The 20,400-nt window shown below is 37.3% G+C and overlaps 1 protein-coding gene and 1 long non-coding RNA gene across 3 annotated transcripts in view; one reads left to right on the top strand and one right to left on the bottom strand.

The window, feature by feature from the left end:
- 5-HT2A (5-hydroxytryptamine receptor 2A) overlaps positions 1–18,375 on the bottom strand; it is a 28,962-nt gene extending 10,587 nt beyond the window's left edge. For both annotated transcript variants that reach the window (XM_089463079.1, XM_089463078.1), the window contains exons 1-4: positions 18,235–18,375; positions 4,597–5,751; positions 389–613; positions 102–300 (exon numbers count right to left, since the gene is read on the bottom strand). In XM_089463079.1, coding sequence (XP_089319205.1) covers positions 102–300; positions 389–613; positions 4,597–5,671 — 1,499 coding nt within the window. In that variant the 5' untranslated portion in view covers positions 5,672–5,751; positions 18,235–18,375. The remainder of the gene's footprint in view (positions 1–101; positions 301–388; positions 614–4,596; positions 5,752–18,234) is intronic.
- A 577-nt stretch (positions 18,376–18,952) lies between these two features.
- Positions 18,953–19,685, top strand: LOC149270253 (uncharacterized). The gene is made up of 2 exons (XR_016268712.1): positions 18,953–19,304; positions 19,463–19,685. It is a non-coding gene; the product is annotated as an uncharacterized LOC149270253 (long non-coding RNA).
- The last annotated feature ends 715 nt before the right edge of the window (positions 19,686–20,400 follow it).

A 20,400-nucleotide genomic window follows, 5' to 3' on the forward strand; every position in this document is an offset into this window, starting at 1 on the left:
ATCTGCGCCCTGAAGCCAATCGTGCAGACTAATTGCATTTACTTGTGTGCTGTGCACTGCTGCAGCGCGAGAGCGAATATCAAAGTTTTCAATCCACTTACCGACGGAAGAGTTCGCTCTCCGGATGCTCGGCGGCGAAGCGGGCCTTCTTGCGCAGCAGTGGAATGGTGAGTGCGTATGTCGAGACCATCATCAGCATTGGTATGTAGAACGCCACCAGCGAGCCGAACACAAAGAAGGCTCGATTGTTAATCACACACACATTCGGGTGGGGCATTATGTTCTTCTCGTTGACCAGACCTGGAATCCACAGGAATTGGCACTCATTAAAGCTCCATATATTATGCAGACCACTGAGAGTCCGACAGTCTGAGAATCAGAACCTTACCCAGCACCGTTATTGAGCTGGACACCAGCATGGCCATGGCCCAGACAATGGCTATTTTAATGCCAGCCAGGCGCTTCGTGGAATGATGTCGCGAGCCCAGTGGGTTGCGGATGCCCATATACCTGCCTAGACTGATGAAGCACATGTGCAGTATGCTCGAGGAGCAGGCGAGCACATCGCAGGTAACGTACACGTTGCACCACGTGAAGCCGAGTGGCCAGTAGCCTGCAAGGAACGACAAAGGATAACAAACCACCCAAATGGGACAGATAGATGTGACGGGGATTTTTCCGTCGACTGTTAATGAAAGCGCATGCAAATCAGAGTTAATTGAAATTGGAATGAAGTGAAGACTAAATGAAAGAAAGGGAAAGGAAAATAAAGCAAAGCCAAAGGATTTTAAATGAAAAGAAATTTCTGCGAGCTGATTGTACCTGAGTGTATCTGTGTCTGGGTCTGTATCTGTATCTGTATCTGTATCTGTATCTGTATCTGTATCTGTATCTGTATCTGTATCTGTATCTGTATCTGTATCTGTATCTGTATCTGTATCTGTATCTGTATCTGTATCTGTATCTGTATCTGTATCTGTATCTGTATCTGTATCTGTATCTGTATCTGTATCTGTATCTGTATCTGTATCTGTATCTGTATCTGTATCTGTATCTGTATCTGTATCTGTATCTGTATCTGTATCTGTATCTGTATCTGTATCTGTATCTGTATCTGTATCTGTATCTGTATCTGTATCTGTATCTGTATCTGTATCTGTATCTGTAATGCTAACTTGTTGACAGTCGGATTAATGCCGTGTGACTTAAATGTGAATTAAAAGCTTAAAGTCGCATTCAGGTAGGCTGTAAGAGATGCAACCTGAATTTGTATGCTCATTTTCCCACTCGTTTGCTATGAAATTTGTGCCGTTCGTTTTCAGCTTTGTATTTAGCCAATGCCCAATGGCAAACTCTACATTAATTAGTACAAATTGCGCTCAAATGTGTTGTTTTTTTCATCTTCTCCGTACATGCCATTAGGCGCGCTGCGTGGGTTTCAGCTTGCTAATTGTAGGACACTACCACATATACACACATACAGCATGACACAGGCGAGCAGAGAGACAGCCACTCAGCACTCTTAACACACACTCGAACACACCAGAGCGAAGCGACGATGAGGGAGCGGATCCGGACCCACATGTCGTATTTAGTTTTTATATGCCTGTCACTTAAGCACACACATACACATACACACACACACAGACACAGACAGTCACTCATGGTCATACATATATGAAAAGCATCAAGTGCTGAAAATGTATTTATTACGTATGCGACATGTTGTCCGGAGCTGCGACTCAAGTGTCTGAAATAAGTATGTATGTAAGTGTAGCACAGCTCTCGGAAGCTTTAGTTAATTGTACGAATATCTGAGTTTACTCTGAATTTTCTTTTGTTATGCAACACTAGCGCATTTTTAGCTATAATGTTTACGTCCACAGAATTCCTTTTAGGTTTCGAGATTTATCTTTAAAGTAAACGCGGGTTGCCTGCAAAAGAGCTGCTTTAAGGGGACATCAAAAAATATTTCCATATATGTACATATTTTATATTAATATATCTTCAATAAAGCTATTTTACAGGCTTGCCTCTTAAAAATTGAGCGCTTTAATTTTAACGAAACTTCCGACTGCAATGTGCATATGTATATGTATGTGTATGTATATAGATGTGTATGCCATGCATAAGCATGACATCAAACAGCTTGGCTTGTAAAGTTGTGATTGGCTTTTGTGAAAGTTGCGCTGCAGCCTGACTGCATCTGCCAAGGGCATATGCGAATAACCATCGATGAGCTCAATGGCAGCAGACTTTTATTCATATGCATTTTTTTATACTTTTTTTATAAGCTGATTTAATATTTTACCAGCGAGGCAGCTGCTTTTGTATTTAGCGAAGCTGACATAAAATAAAAATCTTTTTAGTATCGCCAGTGATAAAATTTAGCTTAAACTTAAACTGCCATGCAAACATTGCTTGATGCAGTTTGTAGCGTAATTGTTGGCCCGGCGGCAGTTGCGGGCTGAAACAACATTTAAGGCTGTTGGCAACATTTAGTTTTGCGTTCGCTGTCGTCGTCGTCAACAAACAACTTGAGCGCGAAAACAAAGACCTTGCCCTTTGCTGCAGCAGGAGCAAGAGCAGGAGCAGGCGACGCGACGCATCAGCTGAGGAGCCGTCTCAAACGCGAGTGCCACAATGGGTAATTCGCAAGTGCAGCAGCTGTGGAAAGCTGTTGAATGGCGCAAGACGTGGCAGGGCCACAGTGCCAACCGAAAGTAAACAAACACTAAAGTAAATAATGCCACAAATTAAAGCGCCAAACACGCAGCGTGTAATTGAGGAAAATATGCCACAGAATAGCTAGAACTCGAGAAGAAGCGCTTAAAGTGTAAAAGCAAACGAGCCGAAAGCGAGACTATGTCGATCCAAATGTTACTTAAATACCTACCGTCCTACCGTCTATAAAGCTCTGTACGCACGTCAATCAGCTTACATTACAAAAAAGTTAACTTTAAATCATCTAACGAATCGCTCTCTGCAAAGTTCAAAGCCGAATTCAAACAGTTCTACTTGAAGGCGATAGTTTAACCTATCGGGAGTAAATCGAATTTCAGTTTACGTATATTGGGTCATAGTAAAACCTAAAAGCTTTTAGCTTAATGCTATTTGACACTCTAGACATTCATATGAGTGACTTATATATTATTTGTTTTTAAAATGTTTTTTGGAAGCATTGATTGCCCATAATCCAATGAAAATCTCTTCAAAATTACAAGCCTGAATTATGATTTGTTGAGTTGTCTATCCTTGATTAAGATATAGAGTTGTCTTTTCTGGATTCTTGTCTATCTGCTTAGATAGTCTCATTTGAAATGATTTCAGCCCGTTAGTTAACGTTTGTAAACAGTGCCTAAAACACAAATTCACAAAATTATTCACACCCCACTGAAACGTAGCGACTGCATTAAATTACAGCTGGTGGTCGGAACAACAAATGCGCTTATACTGAAATTAAATTCGCTAATGTTATTTGGTTCTCGTCGATGGTTGAGTGCAGTCCACTAAATATATGCTTATATGATGTGGCGTCTGGTCTGTGGTGGCAGCTGGGTATGAGGTTTTGTCTATGGCGCCGTTGGCACCATGTGCGCCCATTACGCCTTTGATCTGTTCATGCTACGTTGAACTCAGTTGCACGGCATCAGCCAGACATTTGTTATCTGTGGCACATGTAAATTAGTTGCGCATTAACTCAAATATTATCAGATTACATAAATCATTTGCATATTCAGTGGCAATGTGTCAGGCTTTATTAGAGTTGGAAAATTGAAGCGCTACCGCTGATAACTATTTTCAAAGTGTACTCAAATTCCATTCAAAATACAGAAATATGAATTGACTTTAATTACTCTGGGTTTTTGCCATAAAGAGACTCATCAATGCATTTATTCAAGCTCTCAACGAATAATAACAAATATCGCATAAACAAAATAAATAAAACGAATATTTATAAAACAAACATCAGCTCGAAATAAATCATGAAAAGTATTTGGTGAATGAACATGAATTTTATTTAAAAAAATCCATTTATTCTTAGAGCGACTAAAAGAAATTTTCAATAAATTTTTATTAGCTTAAAGTTCAATAGGAAATGTGATTTGTAATTGCACAAAAATGAAAAAAAATTATTGATTGGAACGGTACCAAATATTGGCATATTTTAGTAACTAACAATCAGACTTTCAGATTTGTTTATTTTAAAATTAATATATATAGCTCCATAACCTAAGCAATATTCTTTACTAATCTTTAATAATCGAATTTATTTAAATTTTATTCATATAAAAGACAAAAAAAGACTACTAATATAGAGTTCTTTATATTATTAAAAAAAAAAAAAAGAAAAACTAATTTATATCAAGCGAATATATGTTTATATTGCACTCTTGCTTATACTTCTTCAAGTTTCTTTGAGCAGACGAGACTTTGAGTCAAATTATTCCTATGCTGCACGACCTTAAAGTTACTTTTTGAATATCTCAAATATCTTGAGTTTCGCTTTGAGCACTTCAAAAGAGTTTGCAAAACTTTCGCTCGATTCATGGCTGTTGCGTTTATTAAAGTTCGTGAACAACGTTAAACACTTACCTAAAAATGCTGGAATCGCGCCCATGGGCATAACAAACAGGCTGACGAGCAGATCGGCTATGGCCAGCGAGAAGAGGAAATAGTTGGTGACATTTTGCAGCTTCCGATCCAGGGCGACGGCCAGACAGACAAGTATATTGCCCAGACCGCCGGCAAATATGAAGAAGACGACGAATAAGAACAGCCAGTCGTAGCCGTGTGGGGAGTAGTCCAGGAAGCTCCTCGATATGACAATGTCGGCTGCCGCCGTTGTTGTTGTGCTCATTGTTGTGTCGGATATGGTGTAGTTGGACAGTATCATGTCCAAGCTCGTAGTTGAATTGTTGGCGCTGTCGTTGCCGTGGCCCCCGCTGACATTCTCAACCATTTCGCTGAAGTTCAGCCAGGACCACAGGCTATCGCCCAGGTCGATGCGAAAGTTCAGCCAGCTGGTCGCTGTTTGCGCCGTGGTGGGGCGCACAGTTTCCTGCTCGAGCTGCAGCTGACACAGCAGCTCCTCGTCCATGGACTCACATAGAAACAACTGTCGATTGCAATTGCTACTAAAACTAAACGTATCACTCACATTATCACTAACGGTCCCATTGATTTCCAGTTCGAATTGCGCGTACGGCTCGTGCGGCGGCTTCGATAGTTGCGTGTCTAGCATGCATGGCCCTAATACGGCCGCCTCTGCCTCGGACTCCTCGAGCACAGCACTGCACGCATACAGCACGTTATCCTCGTCCCTATCGAAGCCCTGCAATGTGCAATGGAATGTTGTGCTACTGCTGATGCTGCTGTTGCTGGTGCTGTTGCTGGTGATGCTGGTGATGTTGCTGCTGCTGTTGTAGGAATCGTTGCTGTCGGCGTGGGCCGCCTCGCAGCTAATAAACGGCTGCCAGGCTTCGGACTGTGCCGTTTGAGCCACACGACAGCTGAAATCGCGTGACTGCGATGCGAATGTTGTCGTAGCGGTTGTTTCGCCTCTTGGCGCTTCAGGTGTCGGTGTCGCTGCTGCTGCTGATGCTGCTGCTGCTGCTGCTCCTGCTGCTGCTGTTGTTGGTCCATGACCAGCCTCACCTTGCATCTCCATTTCATTCTAAAGCTGTGTGGCGTGCTTCACAACAACAACTCGTTAAGCTTATGCCTTTGTTGCTGTACTTTCAATAGTTACTGTTGCAACGAAAAAAAAAGAAGAAGAAAACAAATATATATATATAAGTACATGTATTACTGTGATCTGTATCTAAATCTATGGTGTATATTATTTGAACATTTACATTCCCCTATAGAGCTATTTTTAATTAATTGCAAATAGGCGCTTGCAAATTGCCTCTGACACGATTTATTGCAGAAGCCACAGACTGTTCACAGTATTGCTTAATTACGCATCCCGAACGCAAATATCAATGCAATGGAAACCTATATTTGCACAGATGCACACTGGCGTAAGGGTATTTTAGTTATTAGCCCCATTGTGCCAGTCAATTACGATACTCAAATATGATACGAAACTAAAAGCAAATAATGAAATTCATCTGCATTTCAATTTATTCAACTCGAGTTGTCTTTTTTTTTTCATCAATATATTTTTCAAAGAGTTTGCCAGCGAGGGTATTTGATGTTGAGCTGCTTTAATAGACTGCCAATTCTTCGCTTTAAATATGTTGGTGTGTGTTGTTTGCCGCTGTCAATAGTCGCCGCATGACGGACTGACATCAGCACTCAATGGACTCAATGGACCGCGTCATCGCTGCAGATTGCAGATGTGCGATGTGAACGGTTTGGCTTTTGTATATCACTAGTGGCAACTGTCAGCTTTAGCCATTCGTTAGCCCCCAGTTGCTAGTCGCTAGTCTCTAGTCGCTAGCCGGCCGTTGCCAGGGGCAGCAGCCTGATAATGAGCTCACATATCCTTGACAGCACAATTGGCGACTAGCAGCACAAAGGCTTAATTAAAAATGCACCACGTTGAAGATTTATGCAAATTTTGGAGCCGCTGCCGTCGGTGCAGCCCCTCAGCTGCGCTTGTCCCCTTTCTATTTAGTTAACTTAAATTATGCTTAAAGTTTGTCACAGCAATTTCAGCTTTCGCATGCAGCCAAAATATTACACAATTTTTTTGTCATAACATATATATTTTTTTCAAACTATTTCAGGGCGTGTCATGCGGGTGACATTGGACTGCAGCCGCAGGACTGCAGCCAAAAAGCACATTCTGCATGCAAGTGATTTGCTCAATCAACCGCAACAAAGGCAGTTTTTAGGGTGGTTCGGGTGTGGAGTTATGCAGCAACCGCCGCAACATCAACAGCCATACAGTAATACACATAGGCAAACACTCACTCATACACCCACCCACACACGCACACATTCAACCTAACCGCTATTTGCAATTTGGCGCTTGGTGGAATGCAAAATTTTTGCGTTGCCAAAATGAAAATAAATGGCTTGCATTTTGTTCCCTTTTTCATACAGCCAGCTGCAAAAGAGCGTATATCTGAGCATATCCTGAAAATAGTTACACACCCAGCACACAGCTCTGGAATGACAATGGTCCCTTAATATAAATCAAACAGGCACACACACACATCACTTTCGGTCTGTATGAATCTCCTAAGGAAACTATTACAAATGCTCTTCTTAAAGAACTGCTGCAAAGAGTGCAGGGCTAAAGAATTTAAATAGGATTTCTGCTGAAGTATATCGAGGCATACAAAGCGTTTCTTACATATTGAAGTTTAAATATTCGAATTGCCTTTGTATATCGTATATATACTATAAATTCTATTATGCGAAATTATGTATGATAAAATATTATGATAATTTTCATAGCAACGAAAAGTAGAATTCTGCCTATTTTATGTAATTTTTAAAATTGATCGAATAGCATACAATGTCTACTAAATTCAAAGCTGAAAAAATCCTACAGAATAAAAAATAAATAAATAAATAAATAAACTTATAATATTATGATTAAAACAGATTTATTAAAATTATTTCAGATTATTTAAATTATTTATTTTCATGATTTAATAGCAGTAAATTTTGGTTAATTAAAGTATTAGTCGCTCGCATAAGATCATCAAAGAATGCTTGAACTGCATTTGATATTTAAATTATGGACTTTAATTTATTTAGTAAATTTTTGTACAACATTTGGGATAATTTGTATCACATTAACGCCAAACAAAAAATCGCAAAGGCTCATAATGATTGTGTAAACATTATTTTAGTTTGAAATTATCCTGACGCCTTGTTCAAATATGGTTGAGCTTGAATTATATTCATTAAAGCATAAACACTGAAATTCGCAGTCACCGCAGGGCTGCGATAATTAATAATTTGGTTAGGCGCTGTGGCAATGAAATTTTGATTGGATATGTTGCACGGACTGTCAAGTGTTATCGGTGGCAGCCTGGTCTCCACCTGATGACAGACCGCGGCCCAAGTGGCCGTACAATACTCGACTCCAGCCACTGCCTATGGCAGCTGCTCCATACACATACATACATATGTATATAAGTAGATGCCTGGGGTCGTCATTCAAACATTTAATGCACTTGCTCTGACAGTACTGTGATGGCTTAACTTGAAAAGCGACCCAGCCTACAGCTCTGTGCATTCCATTTCGCATAGCGCCTTATCAGCCGGCAGGTGGGCGACAGCTTTAGTGATGACATTGCAACTTTAAGTCCGTCACCCCATCCCCGTGTGACAGTTTTTATAAACGCGGCTGCTCATGTGGTTGCGTGGTTGCCATGTGGTTGGGCACTGGCATGCTGGCCTCTTAATGAGTGGGCCAGGTAAGCAGCAGCGACTTTATTACAGCCAGCTGGCAGCTGCGCACCTTTTGTTTGATTGTTGCCAAATGGCTTATATGGCTGCAGGACACAGAGCCATGGAACCATCATTATTTTTGGACCGCCAGGCCGTGCCGCACATTAAATAGTAAAGTGAAAATGCGAGCTGCGGCGATGCTGAAATAATTAAGAACTTTCCTGCGACTCTGTGGGAGAGAAGAAAAAGCTTTCATTCAATTACCCATGTGCGAGCCGAATTATCTAGCTGAATGCACAACTCGAACCAGCAAGCAATTTATTTATGCCTCACATAATTTTGGTGATTATCCCGATGATTTTTGTGAGATTAAGGTATAGTAGTTATCTGCTATTAGAAACTTTACCAGCTGAGAGCGTAAAATATGTTTTTCTAAACTTTTTTGATAGATGCCGTGCCCGTGAACATGCTCTATAAAATACCGAGTTTTCAATATATAAGATTGTCATCAATTAGGGTGAGTGCGGAACTAAAGTTTCTTAAATTACATTAAAAGTTCCTTAGTGTGCGCTGCATTTTAAAACAAATTGCTTGCTATCAATTACCGGGCTTTGTTGAGTCTGTTCTTCTTAAATAATTTTCTATGGAAATATTTTCGTGAAGGAAGCACTCTCCATACTTGCTTACAAATTTGTTTAGCTACTGCCGTGAAGACTGAAATAAGCAAACTGAGAAAAGTTTGACAAGAAGCAAATTCATACATAAATATTTGCATTTCGGGTGCTTAACGCTAGAATACTGGAAAATACTTATGCTCTATAACGACATGTTATTTACGAAATAAAGCTTTAGTTTTTTGTTTAAATATACTGAAAAAAAATTAATTAATAAATACAATTTTACGTGTAAAATATATAAAAATATATATATTCATCAGTCGCGCCAAATAATGTTGCACGACCTGATTCTCAGTCAAGTAAGCAGCAATGAGTACGACAATGCACAAGATATAGTATAATAGTATATACATAAGCCGCAAAACTCACTTTTTGGTCTAAGGGCAGGCGTGGCAAACGAGTGGAATGAAAATAGCAGCCAGCTAGAGCAAACACAGCAGTGGAAAAAAATATTTATCTATAGAAAAACTGGTAAAATAATATTTGTTTGAAACCCAATATTTGTTGATAGTATAGCTTTTATTTGTACAACATGTATTCATTGACATAGAGGCAGTGTTGCCGGCTGATAAGTAGAAGAATGTATGGATGTAGTAGTAGCAAAACAGGCTGAAATGATGGAAAAAATGCTGGAAAAGCGGGGTAGATGAAAAATTGAAGAAAACATACGAAAAGTTGAAAATTTATGTAGCTAATTATTTGCAAAAATAAAAAAATTAAACATAATAATTTAGCTAAGTATTTCTTCTAAGTGTTTCTTCTCAGTATTTCCTCTTAGTATTTATTTTATAAAATTTCCTCCTAGTGTTTCCTCTAAGTGCTTCCTCTAAGTGTTTCTTCTTAGTGTTTCTTCAAAGTGTTTCCTCTAAGTGTTTCTTTTAAGACTTTCCTCTAAACATTTTCCCAAGTCTTTAGTGCTTAGTTAAACGATCACGATTTCCACGCAATTCACTTCACTTCATTTTACTGCACTGTACGACTGACCCCCATCAGGCCTGGGCGACTGAAGTAATTCTGCAGCTGCTGCCCTTTTATATAGAATGACTAACTCACTAACACTAACACCAAATCACGCTCAAATGTTGAGCCCGAAGTCAGGTAGGGTTCGTTGCAGTCGACCTCTAAGTGGCCAATGGGAACACTCTCTGCTGCTCTAAGCACTGTGCTTCGTTTTACTCAAATATAAAAACCAAATGAATACTGCTGCATATAAATAGACAACTTAAATGATCTTCTGTAGCTCTTTGTCGCCAATTGCTCTTATTAGACAGGCAGTTGGAGAGACAGATTAAGAGACAGACAGAGAGACAGATTAAGAGACAGACATACCAACAGTTATACATATAGACAAACAAACACGCATAGTTAAATTGGATAATCTCATGACACTGCTTAAGAGTATTTATAATAATGCTTTTTTATGTACATACATTAATATTTTCTATAGTTCTTTAAAGAGCATATGTAGTCTGGCTGTTTCATTTTCAATATATTATCAATAGGCTAGATCTAGCTTAAAATAGGCTAAGCTGGCAACACTGCCTAGTGGGACAGCGAAGGACAGCGGGGTTTGCCCTGTAGTTTAGGCTTATTTATGATCAAGTATATATATTTTAAATGAGTTTAATTGGTAAATGGTATATATCTCTGCCGATAATGTCTGTTGATGGAGGGTTTTAAATCTTATATATTCATACTAATACAGGGTATCAACCGGTTAAGTATATTCAGCTAGTGCAACTAGTTTTTATTTTACTTATTTCCGCTGTGCGGCAAAACGATTTTTAGTTGTTGTGGCAGCTGATCAAGTGGAATAAGAGACACACTCGATGCAAAGTTTATATATTTATTTTATTTTTTTTGTAAATAACGCTCCAATACGACAATTGCTATGCATCAACTAGCCATGACTAAGGAGATCAATTGTTTCGCATTTAATTCGTTTTATTTGCATTGATATCACAAACTGCAGCTGCCCAACTGTGTTGACATTGTGTTTGAGTGTTGCTGATGCTGTTCTTGTTGTTGTTGTTGTCGTCAGCCATGTGTGCTTTAATTTGCGGTTAATTATGCAATTAAATATTAACGGTGCGCTGCATCGTAGCGCTTGACTCAAATTTCAGCGGCTTAGCCAACAGCAACACGTTGTCAACATTTTATGGTCATGTTTAACTAGTTGCTACGCGAGCATACAACATGTTGCCGGCGCGCCGGCGGGTTTCATTTGCAGCAGCCTGCTTCAATTATACAAATAGATTGTTGCTCATTTGGCAGCCGTAACATAAAGCCCCAACTCATCAGCATTAACACTTTGCCTGCCCCAAGAAATGATTGCGAATTATTAATAAAGAACGTGTCGGCGGAGTCGGCAACAAGCAAGCTGACATACGACTTAAGTGGAGCTTGGCCAGGCGCTGTGATTTGTCTAAAGTGTCGCCGCTTCGCCAGGCCTCATCAATTATGCAATGTCCGACAGTCAAATTGCCGAGAAATTTCTCTGAAAAACTTCATTAAGCAGCGCCCAAGAGCACGCGGCAAGCGAATGCGAAAGCCTGCCGCAATTCCGGATAGGTGAACTAGAGATGGCCAGAAGGGCGTAGGGAATACGGATAGCAGCCGAGTCCACGCAGGCAGACTAGAGAACGCTTTGCTCTCATTCTGGGCCTGTTCTCTAGCCATTTTGGCATGCAGTTAATGAAGAGAAATGGCCAAAAGTGTTTTATAAATGTTTGCCTTCCACGATGTTTCAGTTATGTTGTACGCCAACTTGGTCATACATGATGCAACAGTCAATTTCTTACTCTATTATATTATTAATTCACTTTTGGAGTAATTAATTTAAGCAACTTTAAGAGTCTAATGTGATATTGACATGACAGTCCAACTTTAATTGCCGTAAGGAAATGTTATCTACAGGGTATTCCAGCTTCGGCGCCAAGTGTAAACACCACTTTTTGGAATGTTGTTCACAGCTATTGCTTAAGCACATTACTTCCTGTTGTTGCCTTTGTGGCTGTTGGCGGAAGTGAGCATCGATAAATTTTCGTTTTTTACTCTCGCTGTTTTGGTAATTTCGTTCGTTGTTCTTGTTGTTGCTGTGGCTGCTACTGTTGGGTGGACGTGCTGTTATAGCTGCTGCCTAGCACAAATTTTCATATAAACTCGAGTGCTTTAAGAGCGATGTCCAGCGAAAAAAAAGAAGGAAAATATGAAGCAATATAAAATACAAAAAATATAATATGATAATAGTTAATAAAGTATACATAAGATGTAAATAAACATATTTCATTCCATTTTTTTTTTTCGTTCTTTAATGCATATGTGTGCGCCACCCTAAGGAAAGGTCATTTGTTAACAGAGACATGTTATCTTTCGTCTCTGGGCGAACCCTTGCGACACGATTGATGACTCTTTAGTTCAGTACTTCAATAAATATTTCAGCCACGTTAGAAGCCAACAGACTGAGGAAAACATAATATAAATGTACAATCAGATACATGGTTGCGATGTAGAATGACCGACTATGGCATATCCTATACTACCTGCCAAGTTGCCTTTGATTAGTAAATGTATTTTACATATTAGCAAATGTAAAGAAATGCTAAAAATCGAATAATTTTGATCTATTTTAATAAGTCTTCACCATAGTTTAGCAGACGATTCTAGGACTAGCATAGTATTTTTAAAGCTCCCGAATGAATATAGGCCATGAGTAACTGAGACGCCCTTTATATATCTGTTGTTGTATGTTTTTATTAATGCATATCATAAAATTTCCGCATTTGCAAAGGTTAAAATTACTGTCACCAACGCAATATATTTATTTTACCATATCTATTTTTCAAATAAATTAGCAGTGCAATGTGCAATGAGGTGAAAACCGTTAGCATGTAAATATGATATCGCCGGGATTCCCTATACTACAAATTGTGCATTGAGCGTATCATAATACACAATTGATTGAGCAGAATGAGAATTTCTGTTTGCTATTCATAATTGCGAAATGCACATCGCACTTTTATAACCGATAATTTGTAATTTAGAAATATGTAAACTACTATGCTAACTTTATTTGTATTTCTGTCTGAGATGTAGAGTTCGATTTGTTAGATTAAAGTTGAATGCTTTCAACCTCGACTAGTTGACAAATTTCTATTGAAACGCTAAAGGCTGACAGCTTTGATTTGTCTCGCGTAATTGATGCATTCAATTTTGCATAATTATCAACAAGTTTTCCAATGCTCTTGACAGACACTCGGCAAGGTGCAGGTGAATATACATATATATATTTTTTCTTATATGGATTCTTCATATGCCCTACTTTTCTCTTTTCATAAATTTTTTTTTTTAATTTAGTTGCAACCGGCTTCATTTAATCTAATAATTCTAAAAATGAATTAAAATTAATAAGTGAATTTAATTTATACGGATATTGTCTAAATAAACTAAAACTAAGTTATACAGTATAAAATGTTCAAAATAGAGTATATTAGCTTTGTGTAATACCCGTCTGTCTATCTTTACTTATGTACAAATTTTCTATACATTTATATAAATTTCGGTAAACCTAATTGTTTATACCTCCGTCAGATAAATTTAAGTTCTACGTGGGTGGGGCCTATGTAACTAGAAGTGGACTAAATTCATTGCAGAAAATGTGTGAGCTGTCTTAGGTCTTTAATAATCGGAATCATTTCGCATTCAGAGCAGCAGCACTGCCTCTATGTATGAATTCGTTGTTTTATCACTTCGGAATTCGAAAACAAACGACTATGATAAGCAACATTGTGTATACGCCACGTATGGCCGAAAAAAAAAACCATATAGCATCGGCACGTGTTTGTATTCTGTGTTTTCATTTACGTTGGGCATTTCATTTTTTTCCCCTGTTGATTTTACTGGCAATCAGCCAAGGCTAACAGAAAACAGTCCAAGAGGCAAGCAAAAAAGTATGCACACAAATATTTAGACTAGATTGGAGCCTTTCGTCGCCAGCATCAAGTAAAAAAGTAATGTAATAAATAAAAATATAAGTCACTTGATGTATGACTTCGTTGTAATATATTTAAGCACATTAATAACTAAGACTCCAAACAAAATTAAAAATAAATAAATAAATAAAAAAGCAAAAATAGCAAATCGTAAATTGAGCAATTAGCTTGTCATAAACAATTTAATTAATTATGTATTTCAGTTGGTCAATAGACAAATTATGGAAACTATCACAACTAATTGCTGGAAATATATAGTATATTATTTGCTATTTCTAAAACGCATGAAAGGCTATATAGTCATTATTTATAGTATATTTATTATTTAATATATATATTTTTTATTATTTTTAATGCTCGTTTAATTAATTGCATTACTATTATCTCTCTTTCAACAAAATAATTTATTTATTTAGAGCTAATGTGACAAAAATAAACTTTTAATGTAGTAATTAATTACAAATTATATTTTATATATTTTGTTTATTAGTTCAAACTGGCAGTGTTTAAGACTACCTGAACTAGGTGTAAGAGTACCTGAATGATGTAACAGTAAATGCTATCATTATGCTCTGCTTGTGCATAGACATTTACAGCCATATAAGGCTGCAGCTGGCACGTGGCCTCCCTGCAGCCCGCGTTTTATTGAAATGCTGCATTACCTGTGAGCTCAGTGGCGGCATCTTAATTGTGCTGTCAATCATTTTGCATATTTGCACAGGCGAAAAATACAAACAAATGTTTGGTGGCCGTTGCGATGGCCACTGTACGCACAGTAGCACCAACAATAACAGCAACAACAACAACCACATTAGCTAAAGTAATTGAGAAAAAATATATAAATTTAAATAAACATGAATATACAAACACCTAAATGTATGTATGTATGTGAGATATACACCGACTAGCTGACTAGCAGCTGACTAGCAGTGGACAGGTCAAGATGTTTCTTTGTGCGTCAAGTGGCTGGTTAAATGCGGCCAATTGAGAATGCGCAATGTGAAAATATCATGGAAACAGCATTTTCGAATTCCTCATTAGAAGTCACGACAGCCAACTTCAATGCTCACTGAGGAGGCGTGTCTTGTGTGTTTGTCGTGCTCAATTAGCATTGTTGCCAATAAATATTTATGAAAATGTTTATGAAGTGTCCATGTCAATGCCTCAACTCGTCAATTAGCCACAAGTTCAAAGTTTGAGTGCCAATTAAAAGAAATAAGCATAAAGAGACAGATATATTAACAAGCTGAAATCAGTTTTCACATTACTTAAAAAAAAAAAAATATGTATATTTTTAATTAAATTTTAATCATAAATTTTTGATATTTTATTTTATTTTATTTATTTTAATATTTAATATGCATAATTTGAAATCTTGTTTGAGTCCTAAATCGCTGTCAATTGCCACAATCGATGAAAATGCTCAAAAATTTTTATCCGTCTGTAAACTTCAACATTTTTTTTTTCGTTTCTTAGCTGTATCACTGTATTTCAGATTTTCTTTTGCGTACGTGTGATGTTGTTTCGTTTAGTTTTTTCTATTGTTTACGCGTCAGCGTTCGCATTGATTGGATCAACTTCAATTTAGATAGTGGGCAGCATTAAATCTAGACAATGCTGTTAAATTGTATTACTGAGCAGCTAGCATTAGGGCGATAACGATTACGGGTGCCCGCTGGCCTCAGCTGGAGTAGTAGGCGGCATTAATGAATTAGATCGAATGCAATCTGGCCTAGAGCACATTTACAGTTGCTGCGGAATATGTGCCCCGATATAATATATGATGCATGAGTGTCTGTTGCTCGTAAATAGATAAATCTACATATGTAGCCTATAAATAAATAGAATTGAATAAGGCCCATGATAAATGCCTTGGCTTATTTATATTTTGCTTATTGCACGCAACACTTAGTACAACGATGATTGGATGGTCAAAATATGCCAACAATTTTATTGTCTTAAATACGAATAAAATTTTAAGTGCGTTCAATTCAATTAATCCAACACGAATACTAAAAATGTTGCATAAGAGAAGCCCTCAACAATGAGAAACATAAAACTTAAGTATACGCTCTTGCTTAGTATATATATTAGACTCTTGCATACGTCATGTTTGGGTAATTTTTCAACAAAATTATATTTAAAAACATGTCCAATGCTAGTACAAAGTTCTATTCTCTTGAGGACTCTAATTGTGATTCAGAAGTTGATTTGAATTTCTCGCAAAATTGCTTTTCATATACTATATCAAGATTCTTATATATGAAATGAAATATGTGTTGGCTGATTTGAAATGAAAATGCATTCGCTATGTCTGCTATTGACTGGGTGACCACAACTTGATACTTTTGTATAAGTTGACTTACTCAAACAGAACTGTCAGGCTTCTTGGAATCACATGCGAAACGAAATGAAACAAACATTAATTGAGAATCAAAAAATTCCAGATAAGTTTCGGAGCAAAAGTTTAGACAGCTACGTACCTGACCTCAACTGACATATCGATTTTCATCGGAGGTTGTTAGCACTTGTGGCGCAAACTGTTGTAATTTCTATGCCTGTTGCTGACAGCAGGGAAATGGCTTAGCAGTTGGGCTGAAAAACTTGAGGTAATCAACAGAATTTTATGTTGATTTGCCACTAAACTTTTACTGGATTCACTTATCAGTGGAATTGGTCTATGGCCGAGTCGAGGAAAAGTAAATGGTTTGCTTTCCCCCCCCTTTAATGACAGGCGGCGCTGGCCCAGATAGTACAACATAATTTCCCAAACACCTTTTCGGATGGCATTAAAACTTTATGTACATCAAGAAAGCTTAATAGTTTAATTTCCTGACAGGGCTTTTAAGGATATACGACTCGGGGGGAAACCCCAAAAACCTCAAGTCGCACGTAAAGGTGCGAGACCATTTAAAACGTAGCCGTCGGGTTTTTGCTCTCCGCATCTTTTCTTTTTTCTGGTAATAAATCTCCGTCTGACATGTGCGCTCGCTCGCTGGTCGAGTGTGAGCTGCCTGTTGGGCGGACATTAGACTTATTTTTATATATATATATATTTTTTTTTTCTTTGAAACTGTGTTTGAGCAGCCACGCAGATAGCCTAGCCAGCAATCAACTTTAACTTTCTCTATTAATTACAAAAATATTTATCTCCCTTGTCGTGGCATTAAATGTCCTCAGCACGCACCTGCCACTCAAATGCTAAGTGCTCTGTTCACGTCTCTTTCTGCTGCACTTACGACAAACTTCGCTCATTACTTGATGTACTGCTGTTTGCCTTTCCTTAATTGTTCGTGACATTGCTGATGTATGCGTTTACCGCTTCCTCTGCCACTGTCATTGCCACTGCCACTGCCTGTGCTGCTGGTAAAACAAAGCGTGCTAAATAACAAAAAATTAACATTCATGTAATTACGTAATCAGCGGCAGTTAGGTGGAGCATAGCGATCCAGAGCACCGACTGAAGGACACTATGAGGTTTATTTTATGCAGGCGCTACTTTGATTTCCGCCGGCTTCCTTCCGGAACACCTTATTTACATCATCGTGCCCTTTATGTTTAATTTCTTTTATTTACCATTTGTTTTTTGTTTGTGTACTAACACGAGCACACACGCACACACACACACGTGCATGTATATGTATGTGAGCACACACATGCTGCTGGTTTTTAATTAATTTTCATTGGCAAATGATGCCTGTTTTCTATTTCTATTGTTGAGTTATTATTTTGCTCTAGCTTGATTAACAACCTGGGCACGTGTCGACCATTGAATTTTAAACTCAACTCAACTCACTTGTTAATTATTTGTTGTCGAAGCGTTTACATCGTTGCTCTCAGTTTATTATTAAAGGAGAATCACGCAAATCAAGAAGAGACAAATTTAACGATATCAACTTTTAAATCGTTTTCTCCAAGCTGAACTAAATGTGTATATTATTACTATTAATTACTATTAATTATTCATGCAATTTAGTTTCAGGGAAAGAGTAGAATACAGCGTCAAGTGGACTGTGAATTAAATATTCTCACCTCCCCTTACAATAGAGGTAACATTATACTTGTTCAACTCTTTGAATGTTTACTTAAAATTTAAAAATCATGTAAATATTGTTTTTTTTTTTTTTTCTTTTTTTTTTAATTTGTTGCATATTACGTATACGTATTATCAATAAAGTTGTAAATATATATATATGTTAATTAATTACCTATATTTATAATGAAAATAGTCCACGATGTTTCTGATGTACAAATTTTTACTTCAATGTGAAGTTTCACCGTAGTTAGTCACACTTTGTTAAGACTGTATTATGGATTAAATCAGATTCTATAGATTTTAATAGGGAAAAACACATCTTAAAGTTGAGTTTTTTATTGCAAACATTTACGATTATATATTTATTACTTTAAAATCATCGTAATTTAATTTAAATGTTAAATACACAGAAATGCCACTAGTATTTATTTATATTAATATTTTTTTAATTATTTAATTTTCAGAATGGGTCAACTGCCGAACCCATTCAACGAATGCTCTGCATTTGCTTTACATTTATTATTTTTGTTTTTGTTTTTCACTTAAAACTCTGACTGAAATCAGCATCATAAAAAACCTTGCAAAAGTTATTGTTATGACTTTTAGCTATTTATTTATTTATTATTTAATTTTTTTATTATTATTTTTTATTGTATCTCAAAGCCAAGCGTTTAAAATTGGTTAAGTTATTCAATAGTGTATCCATAGTATTTCCAGCTTAGAGCGTATATAATACATATTTTCCTTCACAGTATAACGTTTTAGAATTTTTCTCTATTATTCTTAAAAAAGTCACTCGAAATTTAGTTCACAAATCGAGTTCAAAATTCGCTCGCAATTTATTTTGAAATTTTATATTTTCCGCTTGTCGAGACTTGAGCGAATTGCAAGCGAACGCGGCAAAATTTTAAAACAAACTGACAGTGCGAATTTTCCAAACTGGTCCATTGAGTCTCAACTGCCAGTGAAAAGCAGCCGCTGCCTCTGCCTCTGCCTCTGCCGCTGCCGCTGCTGCTAACACTGCTATAGTCGATGCCGACGTCGAAGTTGGCGTCGCTCGGCATTTACTTGGCATTCTCTCGGCTCGCTCTCTCACTAGGCAAGCGAACACTGGGAAATTGTTTCTCGCTTTGTTTGGGAAATTTTCTTGGCGCCCAATGATAAAGATGCTTCTTGCCTTGTGTTTGTGTGAAAAGCATCTCCTCCGCGGTCGTCCTCAGCGCCTGTGAGAGACTGAGGGCGGTAAGTGATGTTTTTTTATTTTGTTGTTGTTCTTGTTGTTTTATTTTCTTTTCTGTTTGCTTCACGGACGCCACGTGCGCGCCACTGTGCTGCCGACATTGAACGTGCTTGTGCCTGTCCCTCGGCTCGTGCGTATTTATGAATGAATTATATTGCAGAATGAGAAATATAATCATTGGTTATTAGAGCCCCAATACATGGGCCATTCAAAGGAGTTCACTCTAAGGCGAGTACAATGGCATTGGCATTGAAGTCTTACTCTTCAATGTAATCAAAATTGCTTCAACTAAATAAATACAGAAATTGCAAATAGATAAATTTTTTCATAAAATACAATTACCGTAAATATGAATAAATGTTTATAAAAATTTTTAATAGCCAATATTATAACTATATTAAATAAAAATGTATTTTTAATAAATTCTGAATATATATATTAAGGGTAATAAATCCTGTAATTTAAAATAAAAAACTTTTAAAGTTTAATTCAAAAAATTCATTTAATGAAGCCATTCCAGCATTTATAAATATTTGTTGTTGCGCATTTTACGATGAAATGAGCTCCTTTTTTTTAGGCCTAGTTAAATTGAAAATATGGATCCACTATTGGGGCCTATTGAAATGCCTTTATGGCAATTTGACAAGCCCAGCTGCTTTTTGTATGCCTTTTTGATGTAATTTATTGGAACGTGCATTGCTTGTGCTTCATATTGAAAAACTTTGGCGTATCAACAAGAATATATATATATACCTTTTTCTACCTAAATGAGCTTAAATATGTATGTATATATGTGGCACATGCATGCGTATATATGTTTATGTATATTTTATGAACGTGTCTGGAATTTCATAGGCAGATTTGGTGAATATTCCGTCAGATATGCTGCTTTACAACTGAATTGAATAGCTACAGTGTGCTCTACAGAGTGTTTGTCGGCTGACCCTATATTTATATGTATATGTATGTATATATTTACTACATTGAAGACATAGAGCTAGCTCATCTAGAAAGCGAGCGAAGGCTTCGGTTCCAGCGCAATGGGAAAATGGTCCATAACTTGTATTTACACGAACGCAATTTTATGGCTCTCTGAAT

Source organism: Drosophila arizonae, chromosome 2 (genome assembly GCF_054131065.1).
Source record: "Drosophila arizonae isolate 15081-1271.41 chromosome 2, UAZ_ARI_1.0, whole genome shotgun sequence".
Classification (NCBI taxonomy): Eukaryota; Metazoa; Arthropoda; class Insecta; order Diptera; family Drosophilidae; genus Drosophila; species Drosophila arizonae.